This window comes from Podarcis raffonei, chromosome 7 (assembly GCF_027172205.1).
Source record: "Podarcis raffonei isolate rPodRaf1 chromosome 7, rPodRaf1.pri, whole genome shotgun sequence".
Lineage (NCBI taxonomy): Eukaryota > Metazoa > Chordata > Lepidosauria > Squamata > Lacertidae > Podarcis > Podarcis raffonei.
Window position 1 is genome coordinate 91,728,203 of NC_070608.1, and position 17,155 is coordinate 91,745,357.

Here is a 17,155-nt window from a genome sequence, read left to right on the forward strand (position 1 = left end):
CTGCGCAAAGCTATCCCTGAAGCCTTTGGAGCACAGCGGGACCTCACGCTGTGCTCCAAAGGCTTCAGGGATCTTTGAGGCTGGCGGTGGGGGAAAGCCGCCAGCCCCAAAGAGCAGGTCGAAAGGAACCTGAAGCCTCCAGAGCACAGTGGGTGTTCCCGCTGCGCTCCGGAGGTTTTGGGTGAATGCACCTTAAACGCACCTTGTTTTAGAGGGGGAGAACAGGAAAAAAAATTTTTCCCCCTGTTCTCCCCCACCTATGGTCCGGTGCGTCCTATGGTAGGCAAGCTTTGCTTGAAAACTTTATTTTTAAAAAATAAATTTATTTTTCATTAATAACAATGCAATGGAGGCCACATTAATGCAATGCCAAATTATGCCAAATCACAATACAATAAAAAAGCCAATTAAACAGTTCCGAATTAAACATAAACTTCCCATGTTCTGGCTATCATTGATGTCATTCCTTGGTCCTGCACAAATTCTTTTAATTAGTCCCAAATTCCACAATTCTGATCTTAATCCCTTGTTCTAGCAGCCACTGATGTGATAACTTTCGATCGTGTTTAATAAATCCAAATCCATTAACTTGCAGAGGGAATTTATATCCTTTAGCTGTGTGAAATATTTGTTTACCTTCTTTTCTTCATGTTGTAATCAGTCAGTTTTCTTCCACATTGCCCCTCCTTCCAAAACTCATTTGTAAGCACCCCACAGCTCCATTTTGCCTCTCTGAACTGAAAGCACTCCAGCGTCTGGCCACAACTTCTGGTTAACTTCAGGTGTTTCTCTCCTTGCTTCTTCTAACGACTGGCGTCTCACCAAAACCATAATAAATCAGAACTGGAGCTCTCTTTAGTTGGCAATGTTACAAATCATCACAGTATTTCACACAGTCTGTTCTTTCAAGCACTCCGTAAAGAAAATTATAAGTTCTTGTTGAATCCCTCTTGCATTCCATGTGTAATTGTAATCCATTAGTACAGTGGTACCTCGGGTTAAGTACTTAATTCAATCCGGAGGTCCGTACTTAACCTGAAACTGTTCTTAACCTGAAGCACCACTTTAGCTAATGGGGCCTCCTGCTGCTGCCGCCGCGCCGCCAGAGCCCGATTTCTGTTCTCACCCTGAAGCAAAGTTCTTAACCTGAAGCACTATTTCTGGCTTAGTGGAGTATGTAACCTGAAGCGTATGTAACCTGAGATACCACTGTAATTTCATTCCGTTAATAATTGATTCTTTTTTCAGTGAAGGCTTGCCGATTCATAGCACAGCAAACATAATGTATAAAGAGAACAAAGGCTCCTTCACTTACGTAGCATTCCAGTTACGATAACAAGAATCCTCTCCGGATCAAAACCTTAGCACTCAGTGGCTGATTCATTTCGCAGGTTATCTTTCTCCTCCTTCCAAAACATGTCTGTTTCTTAAGTCCAAATTCAGATACTTCTTAAAAGAAACAGAGATACCTCTACGCATGGTGACTGCATTGGGGAGTTTCCAAGACGTGGAGTGCTTATGCCCTCTGCATCCCTGTCCCCACATTCCATCGGGAGCGAGAAGCAGTTATCAGATGATCCATGAGAGAAAGCTCCCCCCCCCCGACCAGAGGGGGGCTTGCAAGGATAATTGCTTCCAAATTATCCTTAATTAACTGCACGGCTGGCATCCGCTACCATGGGATCAGCAGTTAGGCATAGTGGCTGCACCGGAAGTCCTGCTTGAAAACTTTAAGTCTTTAAGTACTGAACATAAAGAGCAATGCCTTGGTATTTCAGACTTCATACACTTGACTTCCATGCTAGGGGTTTTTTTTAGCTTTCTTTGAGTTGGTGCAAAATTACTAAAATCTAAAAATCTCTTAAGTATCATAAGGTTCAGGGAAACGTATTTGTATAATAATAAATAATAATAATAAACTTTATTTATACACCGCCCTCTCCAGCCAAGACGGGACTCAGGGCAGCTAACACCAGGTATACAAACAATTGGTTGAAATACAACTTAAAAACAAGATTAAAATACAACATCAAAATGCAGCCTCATTTCAGTAGAAACTCAAAAACTTTTTTGGGGATGAAAATGTGTCTTCACCAAGGCCAACTATCCAGACTGATTCTACGTGGGCCAGAAAAAAAGCCAGGGAAGTCCCCATTTAGGAGTTATATCACAGAAGGAGAAAGGAAAAAGGAAAGAGGGGGCGAGGATCAAATTGATTCCAACTTGGTATAGAGAAACAAGGTATAGGGGAAATGAGCAAATTTCAGGACACAGATAATATTAACTCACATGGGCCAAAGCACAAGATTGTTAACGTGATACATCTCAGGGCTTTGTCCTGTGTGGTGGCCTCTTCCCACAAAATCACAAGGACCTTCATGAAGCAATTTCTAACTATTGGATTGGATCTTGTACCCAAGTTGCTGGCTACAAGAGTGGGAGGCGCTCCACTCTAGTTTTCCCCCCTATTGCTCCACTCTGCTCTTCCCCTGCTTTCCCTCCATTGCCCTATGTCTCCTGCCTCTCTTGAACTCCGACTTCCTGAAGTACAGGTCCTTGCGGACATGGAAATTTTAAAACAAATTTCACTGCTGTGTGGTTGATTGTATATGATTGAGGAATATGACAACCGTGAATGTGCACTAAAGGCAAAAATTATGCTCAACAAAGCATCATAATGGAGACCCATAAGTTTCTCTGAAAAATATGGAAGAAAGCCGTCCAAGATGAATGATTCCACCCCTCCTGTCCCTGATAAAACCAACAGAGCACTTACAAGCCAGAACCCTTCCACATCTGGTTATGTTCCTCCTGGAAAGCCAGTTGCCATTGAGAAAAGGACTGCAGTCATTGAGAAGAAGGTTGAAGGAATGGAAATGGAACCTGCAGGTTGCTCTGATACAACGTCTGCTGTTGAGCCCTTGAATGCCATAGGCTTCACCACAAAATCAACTTCCTCTCTCCCCTCATCAAAACCTTGTTAAACTTGTTTTTCATTGCTTGTTTGAATTGTTTGTGGTGGTAATGGTTTTATTCTTTTATTATTTCAAGGTAATGCAGAGGACTTTTTCCAATTGGGAATGCTTTAAAAAAATTTAATACATTGCAGAGCAGCATTATAATAATGTGGTTCAGGGTTTTTTGTTTAATCATTTGGGGTGAACCTGTTCTGGGTTGGGAATGCATTGGAATTTCCCCCGTAAGAAATAATGAAAATGTTCAGATTACTATATGTATGCTCACCTTATGAACCATTTTTCAGGAACAGGTTAGTTTTGTATAGTTTGTTTTGTGTCGTGGGACCTGTGTGTATTGTATTTATTGCTGGTGTCAAATTGCTTTTAAAGTTATCAAATTAATGTTTTAATGTATGTTGTTAGTCTCCGTGGGCTCATTAAGGATAGGTGGGTGGCTATAAATATCTTAAATAAATACTTCCAGACTTAGCAGTCAACCTTATGGGCATGTACCAGTTTTATAGCAGCAGACGGGACTTAATTTGTTTATTTAAGCATACTTAATTTGTTTATTTAAGCATAGCACAATTCTTTCATACTTCCATATAGGGCTGTCCTTGATTGACTGTTGACTGACTTGTAGAGGTGGGTCACTGAGAGCCAAGTCACCTAAAATGTTTGCACTGCCTTCCAGTTACTTCTGGAGGACAATGCAACATAATTGGCCATAAAGCTCTTGACAGCTTTGTCCTTGTGCAACTTAGCATCTACTTTCTCTTTTCTATAATGATGAACAAAAATTATTTTCCTGGCTGTACTTCCTGCACACTCAAACATGAAATCAGGCAATCTTGGCAATCTTAGCAGTTGCCCCACAATTGTGAAAAATTGTGGAAAACCCTTTCCAAAGAATTGGGGTTATATTGTATATATATCCAGTAGCAACACTTTGCCAAAGTTTGAGCCTCTTCTAGAAAATATACAATAATTTAATTGAATGACTTCTTTCCCCCCACTTTTGTGCCATATAACACTTCTTTCCAACACATTGAAGGCTTCTGAAATGGAATCAAAGCCAATAGTTTTATACAGTTTTAATCTTTTGAATCTTAGCTCAGTCAGCAGAGCATGAGACACTGGTTTGTGGTTGAGCACCCCGTTAGGCAAATGATTTCTGCATTGCAGAGAGTTGGACTAGGTGAGCCTTGGTCTCTTCCAACTCTACAGTTCCATAGCAATTGGATCACAATTCTTTCTTACTGTATTTTGTAGGGCCTCTCTCTCCCTTGCCCCATTTCTCATTGTTGCCTAATGTCAGGTATGGAGCAGCTCACTGACAGCAGATGCTGGAAGATTTCAAACGTCTCTGTGTAGTATCTCCACACAGTAGAAGTATATGTTCTGCATGTGGAGGCTATTAACTATTACGTAATTTCCTATTTTCCACTAAAGAAACTTTCAAAGCCGTCACTTGCTGGAAACAACACAGCCTCTGCCTGGGCTACTTTGATTCACAGGTCTCCTGAAGGGACTTTGATTTTATTCTGTGAACCGCCCTGAGACCTCCAGGTATAGGGTGGTATATAAATTCAATAAATTAAAATAATAAAATTGATGGGCTTTGTTGAGCCCTTCCATGCAACAGCCCTGTATTTGGATTCTGCCACTGCCCTCACTCCCCTCCAGCTGCTCAGTGAGAAAAGGGTGATGTAATTGGTTTCTAACAGCTTCTTAATGATCCCCTGGTTCTATATGAATAACAACAAATAACAGCTTCCCTTATTATTTATTTGTCAAGTGTTACATACAGTGGTACCTCAGGTTAAGAAGTTAATTCATTCTGGAGGTCCATTCTTAACCTGAAACTGTTCTTAACCTGAAGCACCACTTTAGCTAATGGGGCCTCCTGCTGCCGCCGCGCCGCTGGAGCACAATTTCTGTTCTCATCCTGAAGCAATGTTCTTAACCCGAGGTACTATTTCTGGGTTAGCGGAGTCTGTAACCTGAAGCGTCTGTAACCCGAGGTACCACTGTAGTTGAAAGCTACTCCCCAAAGCATTAGGTCTAGTAATCTAATTGGACAAATGTTCACATCTATTTAATAACAGACGGCTTGGGTAGGAGAGGATGAATTTTTAAAGGGGAAGGAGTTGATCTGGCTCAGAATGTATAAGATTCCTTTTTAAATTTTCACTTTCAGCAGGTCTTGGAGGTGATTATTTTCAAGAAGGCGTTTAGGTTTCCAATACTTTATTTGTAAAACTAATAAAATATTAACGTGAGGTTTTAACTTTACTTACATCTACGTCAGCCAATGTCATTTTCTGGGATAATTTAACATACATACAAACAGATTCACTTGCAGAGATATTCTTGCTTCTGTTTGGTTGCCCAGGACAGCCTCCTGCACTTTCCTCTTCCTTCACACCACACCCAAGATGCGAGCAACCCACCAGCTGCAGGGCATGATCAGCCGGCAAGCGGAACGGCAGCCTTGGTAGTTATAAGGCCACGGGTAGTATCCCAGGAGAGGTTCACAGATCCGCTGGCAATGTGTGTAGCTCCGTCTGCACTCAATGCAGCAGACTCCTTCATGGTCTAGCCGTGGGTCAAATGTCATCCCTTCACCCCCTTCCAGCTGCTGAAATTTGAAATATAACAAGCACAGTTTTTTAGTGGTACATTTCATTAAGTATCATAAAAATAGCAAGAATTCACCATGGCCATTAATTCACAGATTCAGTTGCTCTTAAATTGGATTTCAAAGAGGTTGTAGCTGACCTCTAGATTCTAGACTGATCTTTAGAAGTTTAATACTTGTTTTCAGGCACTCAGCCTTATTTGGTTGTACACTTTTAAGTGGGGAATGCAAATGGGAAAGAGGTCCTATTACAGCAGCAGGTGCTGGGAAAGTCAGTGTGACTTCTTAATAGTGAAATGTGAGTGGTGCTTGGGGGAACGGGTCTTGGGCAAGCAGCATGGGCATAGATCAGTGATGGCCAAACTTGGCCCTCCAGCTGTTTTGGGACTACAACTCCCATCATCCCTAGCTAACAGGACCAGTGGTCAGGGATGATGGGAATTGCAGTCCCAAAACAACTGGAGGGCCAAGTTTGGCTATCACTGGCGTAGAAGATCTCTTTGATGGTGGCTAAAACATTATGCAACCCACCCCCCAATAATCGAGCTTCCTTTAAATTAGCAACTCCATACAAGTTTAGTGTAGCAGGTCAGTGCAGTTTCCCATTGACTGAGTTTCTTCAATTTAACACAGCAAATGCTTTCAGCTACTGACTACTGCTTACAGAGAGGTAATTATAGTGGAACTGAGAGAAAATGGATGAGCAGGAGAAGCACAGAGGACAACATTTACCCTTCTGAAATTTATCTCAGCTCTCCAGAGTCCTCGGATTAGGAGGGTAGCAGTGATATGGAGAAAAGTCTGGTTAAGCCATCAGAAGAAAAAGGAGTGGTTGGTGAGGATGATAAAGAATTATAATCACCAGAACTCATGGGTTCAAGGTGTGGAAGAGACTAACCTGATCTCGTTTTTTGACAGAATTACAAGCCTGGTAGATGAAGGGAACGCAGTGGATGTAGCCTACCTTGATTTCAGCAAGGCATTTGACAAGGTGCCCCATGATATTCTTGTAAAGAAGCTGGTAAAATGCGGTCTTGACTATGCTACCACTCAGTGGATTTGTAACTGGCTGACTGACCGAACCCAAAGGGTGCTCATCAATGGTTCCTCTTCATCCTGGAGAAGAGTGACTAGTGGGGTGCCACAGGGTTCTGTCTTGGGCCCGGTCTTATTCAACATCTTTATCAACGACTTGGATGATGGACTCAAGGGCATCCTGATCAAATTTGCAGATGACACCAAACTGGGAGGGGTGGCTAACACCCCAGAGGACAGGAACACACTTCAAAACGACCTTGACAGATTAGAGAACTGGGCCAAAACAAACAAGATGAATTTTAACAGGGAGAAATGTAAAGTATTGCACTTGGGCAAAAAAAATGAGAGGCACAAATACAAGATGGGTGACACCTGGCTTGAGAGCACTACATGTGAAAAGGATCTAGGAGTCTTGGTTGACCACAAACTTGACATGAGCCAACAGTGTGACGCGGCAGCTAAAAAAGCCAATGCAATTCTGGGCTGCATCAATAGGAGTATAGCATCTAGATCAAGGGAAGTAATAGTGCCACTGTATTCTGCTCTGGTCAGACCTCACCTGGAGTACTGTGTCCAGTTCTGGGCACCACAGTTCAAGAAGGACATTGACAAACTGGAACGTGTCCAGAGGAGGGCAACCAAAATGGTCAAAGGCCTGGAAACGATGCCTTATGAGGAACGGCTAAGGGAGCTGGGCATGTTTAGCCTGGAGAAGAGGAGGTTAAGGGGTGATATGATAGCCATGTTCAAATATATAAAAGGATGTCACATAGAGGAGGGAGAAAGGTTGTTTTCTGCTGCTCCAGAGAAGCGGACACGGAGCAATGGATACAAACTACAAGAAAGAAGATTCCACCTAAACATTAGGAAGAACTTCCTGACAGTAAGAGCTGTTCGACAGTGGAATTTGCTGCCAAGGAGTGTGGTGGAGTCTCCTTCTTTGGAGGTCTTTAAGCAGAGGCTTGACAACCATATGTCAGGAGTGCTCTGATGGTGTTTCCTGCTTGGCAGGGGGTTGGACTCGATGGCCCTTGTGGTCTCTTCCAACTCTATGATTCTATGATTCTATGATTCTATGATCTTGCAGAGGATGGTGGGATCTGTTTCTTCCTGGCATGGATTAATAGCTGCTGTCCAGACCTACTCTCTGTTTCTGACAGGGAGGGGGCCTCCAGGACCTTGAGAAGGCACCTGCCTGGCAATGCCTTTCCTAAGGACATTGTTATTCACCTTGCTCATTTACCAGTGCAAGGCATGAATCGTGTGCAAAATGTAGAGTGCCCTGGGAACAGCGAGCGCATGCCTCTGATAGGAAACTTGATCTCTCGGATATTGATGGCCTTCTGCCTCCCCCAGCCCCAGCAGCTGCATTGAATGTGACCAGGGGTTATGCCAGGCATGGCCAAACTTGGCCCTCCAGCTGTTTTGGGACTACAGTTCCCATCATCCCTGACCACTGGTCCTGTTAGCTAGGGATGATGGGAGTTGTAGTCCCAAAACAGCTGGAGGGCCAGTTTGGCCATGCCTGGGTTATGCTGTTGGCTGGTATTTGTTTTCTTTTCCTGGCAGGTGTTCATCTTTGTTCTTTGCTGACTTGATTAAACTTATTTTTTAAAAGAAATAGTGAAAGAACTATGAAGAAAATGCATATCATGTTACCACAAGTAGGCTGGCTTTTCACTTGCCATCTGTAATTTTTGTCAGTATCTTCTGTTATCTGACAGAAAATGCAATTTATTACTAATTAATATAATGCACTAATTTTTATCTTGTATCCTCCCTTAAACTCAAACCACTGAGATTAACTTTTGAGGACGGTACAGGATGATTGTAATAACTGGCACAGTTGGCTGCTGCATGTGAAAGACTGAAGGAAAGGCATGTCCAATACTGAAATCCCTGGAAGCGTTTCACCTCAGTTCTCTACTCCAAGACTCCGAGAATGACCTAGTTCTTCCGTGGTCCCCTCATCTATCCTGGTCATCTATCAGATGCTGGTTTTTCATATTCCTGCTTCTTGGTTAGTGTTTCAGATTCCAGAGATGCCTTTGTGTGGGGACAGGTATAGGAGTGAGGGCCCCCTTTCACATGCTATACCCAGCCATTGAGGGAAAACATGGAGCGCCTTGGGCAGAATTACTGAGTTTAGCCCTGATCCTTGCTCTTGTGCTGTCTAACATGGGAGAAAATAACAGGCGACCCAGGCTTCCCTTTTCTCTTGCTGCTTACAAGCACCCAGATGCAGCCCATGTCCTTCCAGGAACAAACTATGGTGTGTTTCATTTTTTTGCCTATTGTAAACAGATGCTCCCTCCTTATTATGCAGAAGGCTCAGCAACGTAGTTTTCATCTGAAACTGCACGGAGTAGAAACCTCAGCTCACCTAAGTCAGTGACTGGCTGACTGCTCTCTCCTGGCTCACCTGTTTGGTCAGTACCAGAAGATGGAAGAATGAGGCAGTTTCAGGGGCGTTCTGTAGAAGCGCCTGGGGAGATGCACAAGACTGTGGATGTATTCCATTGCTAACAAATACTCACATGGTAAGGATTGTCTGGGTTAAAGGCTGGCTGGGTGTCTTGCTCAGAAGTCCGGGTAGCGTTAGACTGCCGTCTACGCTGCTGAGCCTGCTGGGTGGTTCGTGGCCTCGTATTCACCTCTTCAGCAGCAGCGTTGAACTGATCCAGATCCAAGTTTGTCTGAGCTTGGCGTGCTTTCCGCATAGCTCCTCTCTTTCTTCTCTGCCTGACTGCAGACAGACATTGGGGTACATAACTCATTTAAATAGGTTCAGCTAAGTGCTGGTTGAAAGAACCCACTAAGCTAAAAGAGTTGAAATTCAATTACTTCTATTGTCCTGCAATGTATGAGTTCTTTACACGGGGTGCATCACACATAACAGGTGCATCTCTAAACAACAGATCAAGCGCCTCTGCACCACTGGGGAGGCTTGAGGGGCTCCAAATCCTGATGACAGCAGAAAAATAGTTTGTCATTTTTCTACACTAAAAAGCCCCAAATGTTTTAACCTTTCCTCATAGGGCCTATGTCATGAGACCTGTGCCTCTCAGAATAGGTGACACCGGGCTGGATAGCCGAGGGCTGTGATTCAGTATAAGCCAGTAGACTGCCTTGTAATGAGTCTGGCTCTAGGATCTCCCTAGGCCTCCCCCAGAATGAAATTAATTTGGATGGGCAAAGATGGCTTAAGTCTAGGATTTAAAGGTTAAATAAATGTTACCTTTTGGATAGGATGGCCGAAGCCAGAATATCTGTAGATCTCCACAGAGCTCTAAAATTTTGGGACTCAGAAAATTATTGTTCTTTATGGGTTGACCTGCAGCGACCCAGATTAGCGAATTTTCAGCAAATTTAGCTGGCATAATTTCACCTTCCTGTAAAAGGAGAGTAAGAAAATAAACAAATCTGCTGTTAATTTGACTGACAAAGGGTATGGTATGTGTTGCATGTGAAATTGGGTGCTAATAGTCAAGGATTCAGCAAAAAAAGAACATTTTGGGTTACTTTAATTCTTTCCAATTTCAGTTCCATTTGAGATTAGCTGTTACCAGGAGCCGGTCTTATTAGGTTTAAGGGAAAGAGTGAAATTGGCTTCGCTTTTTAAAAAAGACACTTTAAAACATTTTTAAAGGGTGTTTTATTGGCAGGATTATTAACTGTTTAGGGATCCATGGTGCCCTCAAGTGCTTAAAAGCTATGACAACATTGTGTGTTCTGACTGCAGTAATGATGAAGTTATTCAGTCATGCAAGATTTTGGGTGCCATCATGATGCTATCACCTCCATAGTATCCTGCAGGTTGAAAAATCAATTTGCACACATCTCCGACCAATAATCTTGCACACACTACATGGTTGTTAGTTATGTGCTTCTCTCACTCCCTGGAACAACTTGAATTACGAATTTTGTTTTTATGTCTAGAATTATGTACACTGTTTCTAGAAGACAAAAACCTCAGGACTCAGTGTTCACAAGGAGCTCAGTTCAGAACTGTGATGGAGATTAGGCTTTGCTTTGTAAATCAGTGGCAGCCCCTGCACTGCAAGCCAGCATGGATCCAGGCATATGGCAGACCGAAGCGTGAGGCTGAGATGATTCCCCCAGCCCCATGCCCAGTGCCAGGAAATCATTTCATCTGGCTATTAATCATCTCATGTGGATGGATGGGAGCTGGCCGGCAAGCGTAACCCACCTTGTGGATTAGGTACTTTTTTGCATTTCCTAAGAGGTCCAAGCTTGCCTCTCTTTCAGCAAGGGCAAGATCACCTTATCAGAATAAGATTTCAGGTGCTGAGAGATCCTGCTGGCTTGACTTCAATTCTGTGGCATGACGCTTAGATGGGGTGGCTCAGCAGGGCTGCCTCAAGTCATTTTGTTGGCACCCGCCTCTAAGGACCAGACAGAAGCCAATTGGACTAGTAGGTGGATCTTACCCCAATACTGCTGAAAGGAAAATACCATATTTTTCACTCCATAAGACGCACCTGACCATAAGACGCACCTAGTTTTTAGAGGAGGAAAAAAAATAATATTCTGAACGAAACAGTGGATGTGTGATTTTTGTGGTTCATGCCAATGCAAAAATCCTGAGAATTCATGTGGATCCGTGCTTTGTAACCACGTTTTTGCGCCATTGTGGCCCCATGAAACAGTGGATGCGTGATTTTTTTGGTGCAGACTGTAGCCATGGACATGCTATGTGATCTGATGGTGAATTTGGGGTGACCCAATGTAAAAATCCTGAGGATCCATGTGGATCCATGCTTTGTAACCACATTTTTGTGCCATTGCAGCCCCATGAAACAGTGGATGCATGGTTTTTTTGGTGCAGGCTGTAGCCATGGACATGCTATGTGATCTGATGGTGAATTTGGGGTGACCCTGTTGGGATACTGCCAGGGAGGCAAAGTCCATCATAGCCCCCAAGCCGGCTGCCGGATGATACATCGACCTCCCGTAGACAGGCAGTTTCAGCAATTAGCGACACGAAGCCTCAGAAAACAGATTGCCACATTCTTAGGCTGGTGCACACTCTATCAGCAGAATTCACACAGCGAAAGATGCACAGCAGGAGAGCATTTTTCCAAGTTTATTCAGCGTTGATCAGAACAAAGAAAAACATGACCGCCTGCATCGGTATGTTTAGGCAACAAGAAGGAAGAAACGAAAGCAACTGAAAAACATAACCATCCTGTGAACAGGAAATACGCAGACTCTGTGACTCACAAAGCCTGCTCCCTTTTAAGGTGGAACGGAAATATCCTAACAGACCCAATGTAAAAATCATGAGGATCCATGGGCTTTTACCTCCCCCCTCCCAGGCAGCCTCCTTTATCTCCCTCCCGATCCCTTACCGATCAGCTGCTTCCTTTCAACACTTCCTTCCCTCTTGTTTGCCTTAGTGTCTTTTCCTTAGCTGGAGCAGTTTTTTTTTGCTCCTCCTTTTCTTCTAATTTTTCTCCTCATTGCTTTAGTCTTCCTGTCTTCTCTCCTTGCAAGTTTGCTGTCTTTCCCTCCCCCTTCCCAGGCAGCCTCCTTTATCTCTAGCGTCCCTTATCTCGCTCCTGATTGGCAAGCAATCAGCTGCTGTGATGGCCTGGGAATCTGATTCAGAGGCTGAACCTGAAGAATCATAGCCTGCACAGGAGTCCCCACCTCCAGGGCCGGCTGAGCCAGGGCAGGGGCTTGAATCTGAAGGGCCCGCACCTGTGCCGGATCCTCAGGAGCAGACACCAGATGAATCCACGCTGGCTCCGGAGGTGATGGAGGACCCATTGCCTGCAGGTGCTCCTCTCCCAGCCCTGTCAGGGGAAGGTGAGGTTGCCTCTGGGTCCAGTAACCCTCCAGCTTCTCCTGAGCTGCAGAGGCTCAGGGCAGAGAGGCGGAGGGAACTAAGTTCTCTCAGGAGGAGTGCTCTCCTTAAGGCCAGGAGAGGCGAATCAGCTGTGGGCCGGGACCGCCCTAGGCCCCAGAGGAGATAAAGGCCAGTCAGCCCAGTCCCAGGTTGCGGGAGCAACATTGCTGGAAACCTGTTCCTGCCAGCACCCTGACCTGCTCTTCTGGAGTTCCTGACCACGCCCAGCTCCTTGCCTTGGACCCCACTTCGCCCTTGACATACAGCCTCCCTACCCTCGATCCAGGACCAGACTCAGACCACGCCACATGGTAACCCCCCCCCCGGACCAGCACAGCTGCTTTGTTTCAACACCCACTTCCCTCTTCTTCTTTTTTTTTTTTAAAAAAAGCATGATCTGCTTTTTGCCCCTGGGCAATTCGGCTCCAGGGACCACGCATTCGCTCCATAAGACGCACAGACATTTCCCCTTACTTTTGGGGAAGAAAAAGTGTGTCTTATGGAGCAAAAAATACAGTACATTGCACAGCCCTTGAAGGCAGCAGGCTAGCACAGCAGATGCAAAGCTGGCGGCATGGCAGTCGTAGCTCTGTCCCCAGCCCTCAGCACCTGCTGCCTAAGGCAGTTGCCTCCTTCAGCTGTCCCTGTGACTCAAGCTGTCCCAAGAAACTCTCTATTTTCAAAGAAGAACTCAGGATAAAATTAAAGACAACCAGGTGCAGGGAAAGAGCCACTTTTGCTAGCCACTCTGGTGGGTGTTCTGGGTCCCACAGTTAAGGGAAGACCTTAATGGGAGCAAACACAACCTGGTGCTGGATTATAGTAGGCCACAATTTTATTGATTACAGTGCAACAGGCTTGGCATCGCCACTGGACGATCACCCACATGAACAACTGCCACGCTCTGCTGCCTTTGGACAACGGGTGTTGACCATTTGTTGAGGCTGACCATGGCATGAACTACCTCCTCTGGTCACTGGTAGGGGGCGCTGTGGTCCGTCAGCCTCTGTGCTGAGCCTCTGCACAGAAATCACCGGCCTCCAAGATCCTTGAAGGGGCGGGGTGAGAACTCCTGGGGCCACCAGCCGAAACACAGGGGCCAAAGGGGCAGCATACCCTCCAACATTTCTCAGATGAAACTTGGAGTGTATGCTGGTGTTTGGAAGCACAAATGCACATGATGGGTAATTCAGTCACCCTAACGCCTTGACTCTGTTACTTTAGTGTTGCATTATGACAATTTTTGCACTTACAGCAAAACAAAAGCACAATATTATGTCCTAAATGTTTTAGTGCACATTTCATTGTAGTAGATATTGAATATAAAATGGCCAATTAAACTAGCATTTCCAAAAACCAGAAAGTGGTTTATCTCCAGTCTGAGGTAATTTGGTTTTCTGAAGTCCATGCCAACCCCACATCTATTCAGTTATTTTTATTTCTAAAAAGCTTTCACAGATTATTATTATTATTTTAAAATGGCAAAAGAAGGGGATAAAAACATTTTTTAAAAAATATCACTAGCTAGAGAGCCGAGGAGCCCGTTACAAAATCAATAATAGCATTGTGCAAACAACTTGGCTAAATAAAATTGATCTAGTGTGTGGTACTTTAAGTGATCTCAGAGGGCAATCTGAATTTTATCCTCTGCTTCCATTTTAGTGTTTCTGCAGTGCAGCTACAGAATAGCAGCTCTCTTATGTAAAAAATATTTGGATTCCTTAAAGTTTCTAGTTCAATCAGTGCCATTTTCCAACACTTCTTCGAATATGAAAATGAAAAGACCTACAGGGTGCACTTCCAAATGAAGGCTTTCTTTAACTTGCACTGCAAGCTTTGGGTCAATATAATTGCTTTCACTGAACAAGACTTTTAATCAGAGCTATCATATTAGCTTAACAGTGGAACTGGAAGCTGTATCCAGTCCAAACCAAATCTTTCACAGTATCATAAAATGGATCTCTGGGGTAATTAAACCTAACCTCATATTCTGAGGAATGATTCACTAAAATTTAAACCACCCCTAAGTGGTGCATCCTAAAGAAACTTCTGACTACCCAGTTCCCTCAGTGTCAGTAAACAATTCCCCCTGCAACACTTCTCTCACATGCCTTCCATGCCAAAAGCTCTCTCATTTGCTCAGTCCCTCCCCCTGCAGTTTTCCTAAAATGTGATGCCTCAGACTGGCCCTCCAAGGACATCGTTAATGAAGGAGGCCATCTTCAGCCAGCTGGTTCTTGGCTCAACTAGGCTCATCTGAGGTCAAGTCCCCAACCCTGGCTCAGCCCAAGAAACACATGCTTGGCTGGGGGCCCAGCTGATTGAACAGAGGCCAAAAAGAGATGTTCTGGGGGTGCAATGCAGGTGGGACCAGGGCTTGGGCTGGGGCTCAGGTGGATCCTAAGCCTGTTCAGCTTGGTCATGTAACCTGGCACATAATTATTTTAAAGACTCTTATCCTGCTGACAGGCTTGGGCAAAGCAGCAACAGAACTGGCAGGACTTCAGGGAGGAGGAAGAGGATCCTGCCAAGGGGTTCAGCTCAGAGTGGGTCACACGGGAGCAAGCTGGGGATGGGGAAGGAGAGGTTGGGATAGACAATACTCATGGGGTGACAGAGGATAATGAGGGTACAGAGGCCAGTGCACAGGAAGCCGAGCAGTGGGACCCAGAGCCAGAGAGGCCCCCGTCCCCACAAACATGGCAGGTCCTAAGATGTAGGGAACAGCGGGCGGGACACTCCAGGAAGCAGAGGCAGGCCAAGGCCTGCAGCCTAGTTCACTAGCTGGCCAGGTAGGGAAGGAGGTCTGCAATTTCTCAGCTGGGGCAAGCAGAGAGCAGGTGAGGGTCACTTGCCTCATCAAGCCCAGATGCTGCAATCAGCAGACACAGTGTCAGAAGGCAGTAGAGGGAGCTGCTGTGTCCACTCAACTGACCATGTTGAGGGATCTCGTCTGGGATTCAACTTGGACCTTCCTGGGTTTCTACTTCGAGACTGACTGCTGAACTTGGCTTACTTGGACTGACTCCATACTGTTTCCTGATCTTTGGACTTGGCTTCACTTGTGTGGATTGGCTTCTGGAGTTGAAACTTCATCTTGGCACACTGTCTGCCAGGTAGGCCAGGGGATTAGGACACAGTAGTCCCATTCTGCAGAGCGGGCTTTGGATCTGGTGTAAATTTATATGGGCTTCCCTTATACTGACTTGCTTCACAACAGCTTCTTTTGCATAGGATCAGAGCCAGCCTGCCCACTGCCATGCGTTTCTTCTTTCAGTGTTCAAGCCATGCCATACAGACACAGTCCTGCTGCTGGCAGGGATCAGCCTGCTTCCAAGGCAAACAAACCAAGGCACAGAGGAGGAGGGGGTTCAGGCTGCCTTGTGTGCCTGCCCAGTCCTGCCTGCTCTCAGGCAGAAGCCGAGAGGAACCAAGAGAACAGCTCAAGCCCCTCCTGTGCACCGTTACATAAGTGGGGGGGGGCAGAGCTGGCTCACCCATTAGTGAGGGTGAAGCAGCTGCTTCAGGCAGCAGAAGCTCAAGAGAAAGCTCCCCACCTGCCCCACCACTTCTGCCACCTCTGGACACCATCTTGCCAAGTTTCAGCCAGAGGTGGGCATTCTGCAAGGCCTTGGTGCTTGTCTTCTCCACTCCAGCAGTGGGGAAACAAGCAGCAACACCTCATCCCAGAAGACCTCCCTCTCTCTGAAACTTGGCAAGAGGGAGGCGTTCTGGCGGCAGCAGAAGTGATGGTGGCTGGAGGGGGGCAGGAGGCAGCAGATTTCCGTTTTGCCTCAGGTGATGAAATGGGATGGGCCACCTCTAAGCACCAGTCCCAAGGATCCCTTGGCTGCTGCAGACTTTCACTGAGCACCTCTCCTGGAAGATGCTGCTGCTGAAGAAAGCCAGACCTGGCCCAAGTGGGGAGCAGCAGCAGCAGCAGCAGAGCTTAGCCAAAAAGTGAGGAGGTGGCAAGGCTGGGCTGCACCTTAAAGAGCAGCTGAAACCTCCCCAGCTGCTTTATGGGCTCCTTGGTGTTGCTGCTGCTTTCAGGAGGTTCTCTAGGGCCCCGCTCCACCTTCACACTTCCCATCACAAAGCCTTTCTCCTTCCCTTGCACTTGACAATCCTTCAAACATAGCTTTACTGTCAGTGTAAGCATATTTTTGGTGACTACCTACCAGATCCAAAGAGATTCTCTCTTTGGTCATTGCACTGACTTCAGGGATGTGAGATTTAGCTTGGGCTTTAATGTAGCATTTTTCTCCTCCAGCAAAACGAATTCCACTTATGCCCTAGAAAAACAGACCTTGGTTATTAACATAAATGTTGAGGTGCCCACCCAACTGCTGCAAGATACAGAAGTGCTTTTAACATAAAATGCTTTGCTTCCCACTAAAAAAGACCCAAAGTTATTCACTACCAAGTAAAACGTACAGTAATAAAATAATATTTAAAAAGATTTAACAATGCAATTATATCATTGGTACTCTCAAATGACCAGGAAAATGAAGAATTCCGAGGAACCAAAATATTGATAAGGGAGGTCTCCCTAGAGCTAGCATTCCACAAACAGTCGGCTATTTCAGAGAAGGCATTTCCTCTCAACATATGTAGAAGGGCCTCAGGGTCTGGGAAAGTTCATAT

General features: G+C 45.3%; 1 protein-coding gene across 2 annotated transcripts in view; it reads right to left on the reverse strand.

Moving 5' to 3' along the window:
• Nucleotides 1–5,190: 5,190 nt before the first annotated feature.
• CNMD (chondromodulin) overlaps nt 5,191–17,155 on the reverse strand; it is a 35,838-nt gene continuing 23,873 nt past the window's right edge. For both annotated transcript variants that reach the window (XM_053397564.1, XM_053397563.1), the window contains 4 exons: nt 16,690–16,803; nt 9,875–10,028; nt 9,174–9,382; nt 5,191–5,598 (listed from right to left, as the gene is read on the reverse strand). In XM_053397564.1, coding sequence (XP_053253539.1) covers nt 5,380–5,598; nt 9,174–9,382; nt 9,875–10,028; nt 16,690–16,803 — 696 coding nt within the window. In that variant the 3' untranslated portion in view covers nt 5,191–5,379. The remainder of the gene's footprint in view (nt 5,599–9,173; nt 9,383–9,874; nt 10,029–16,689; nt 16,804–17,155) is intronic.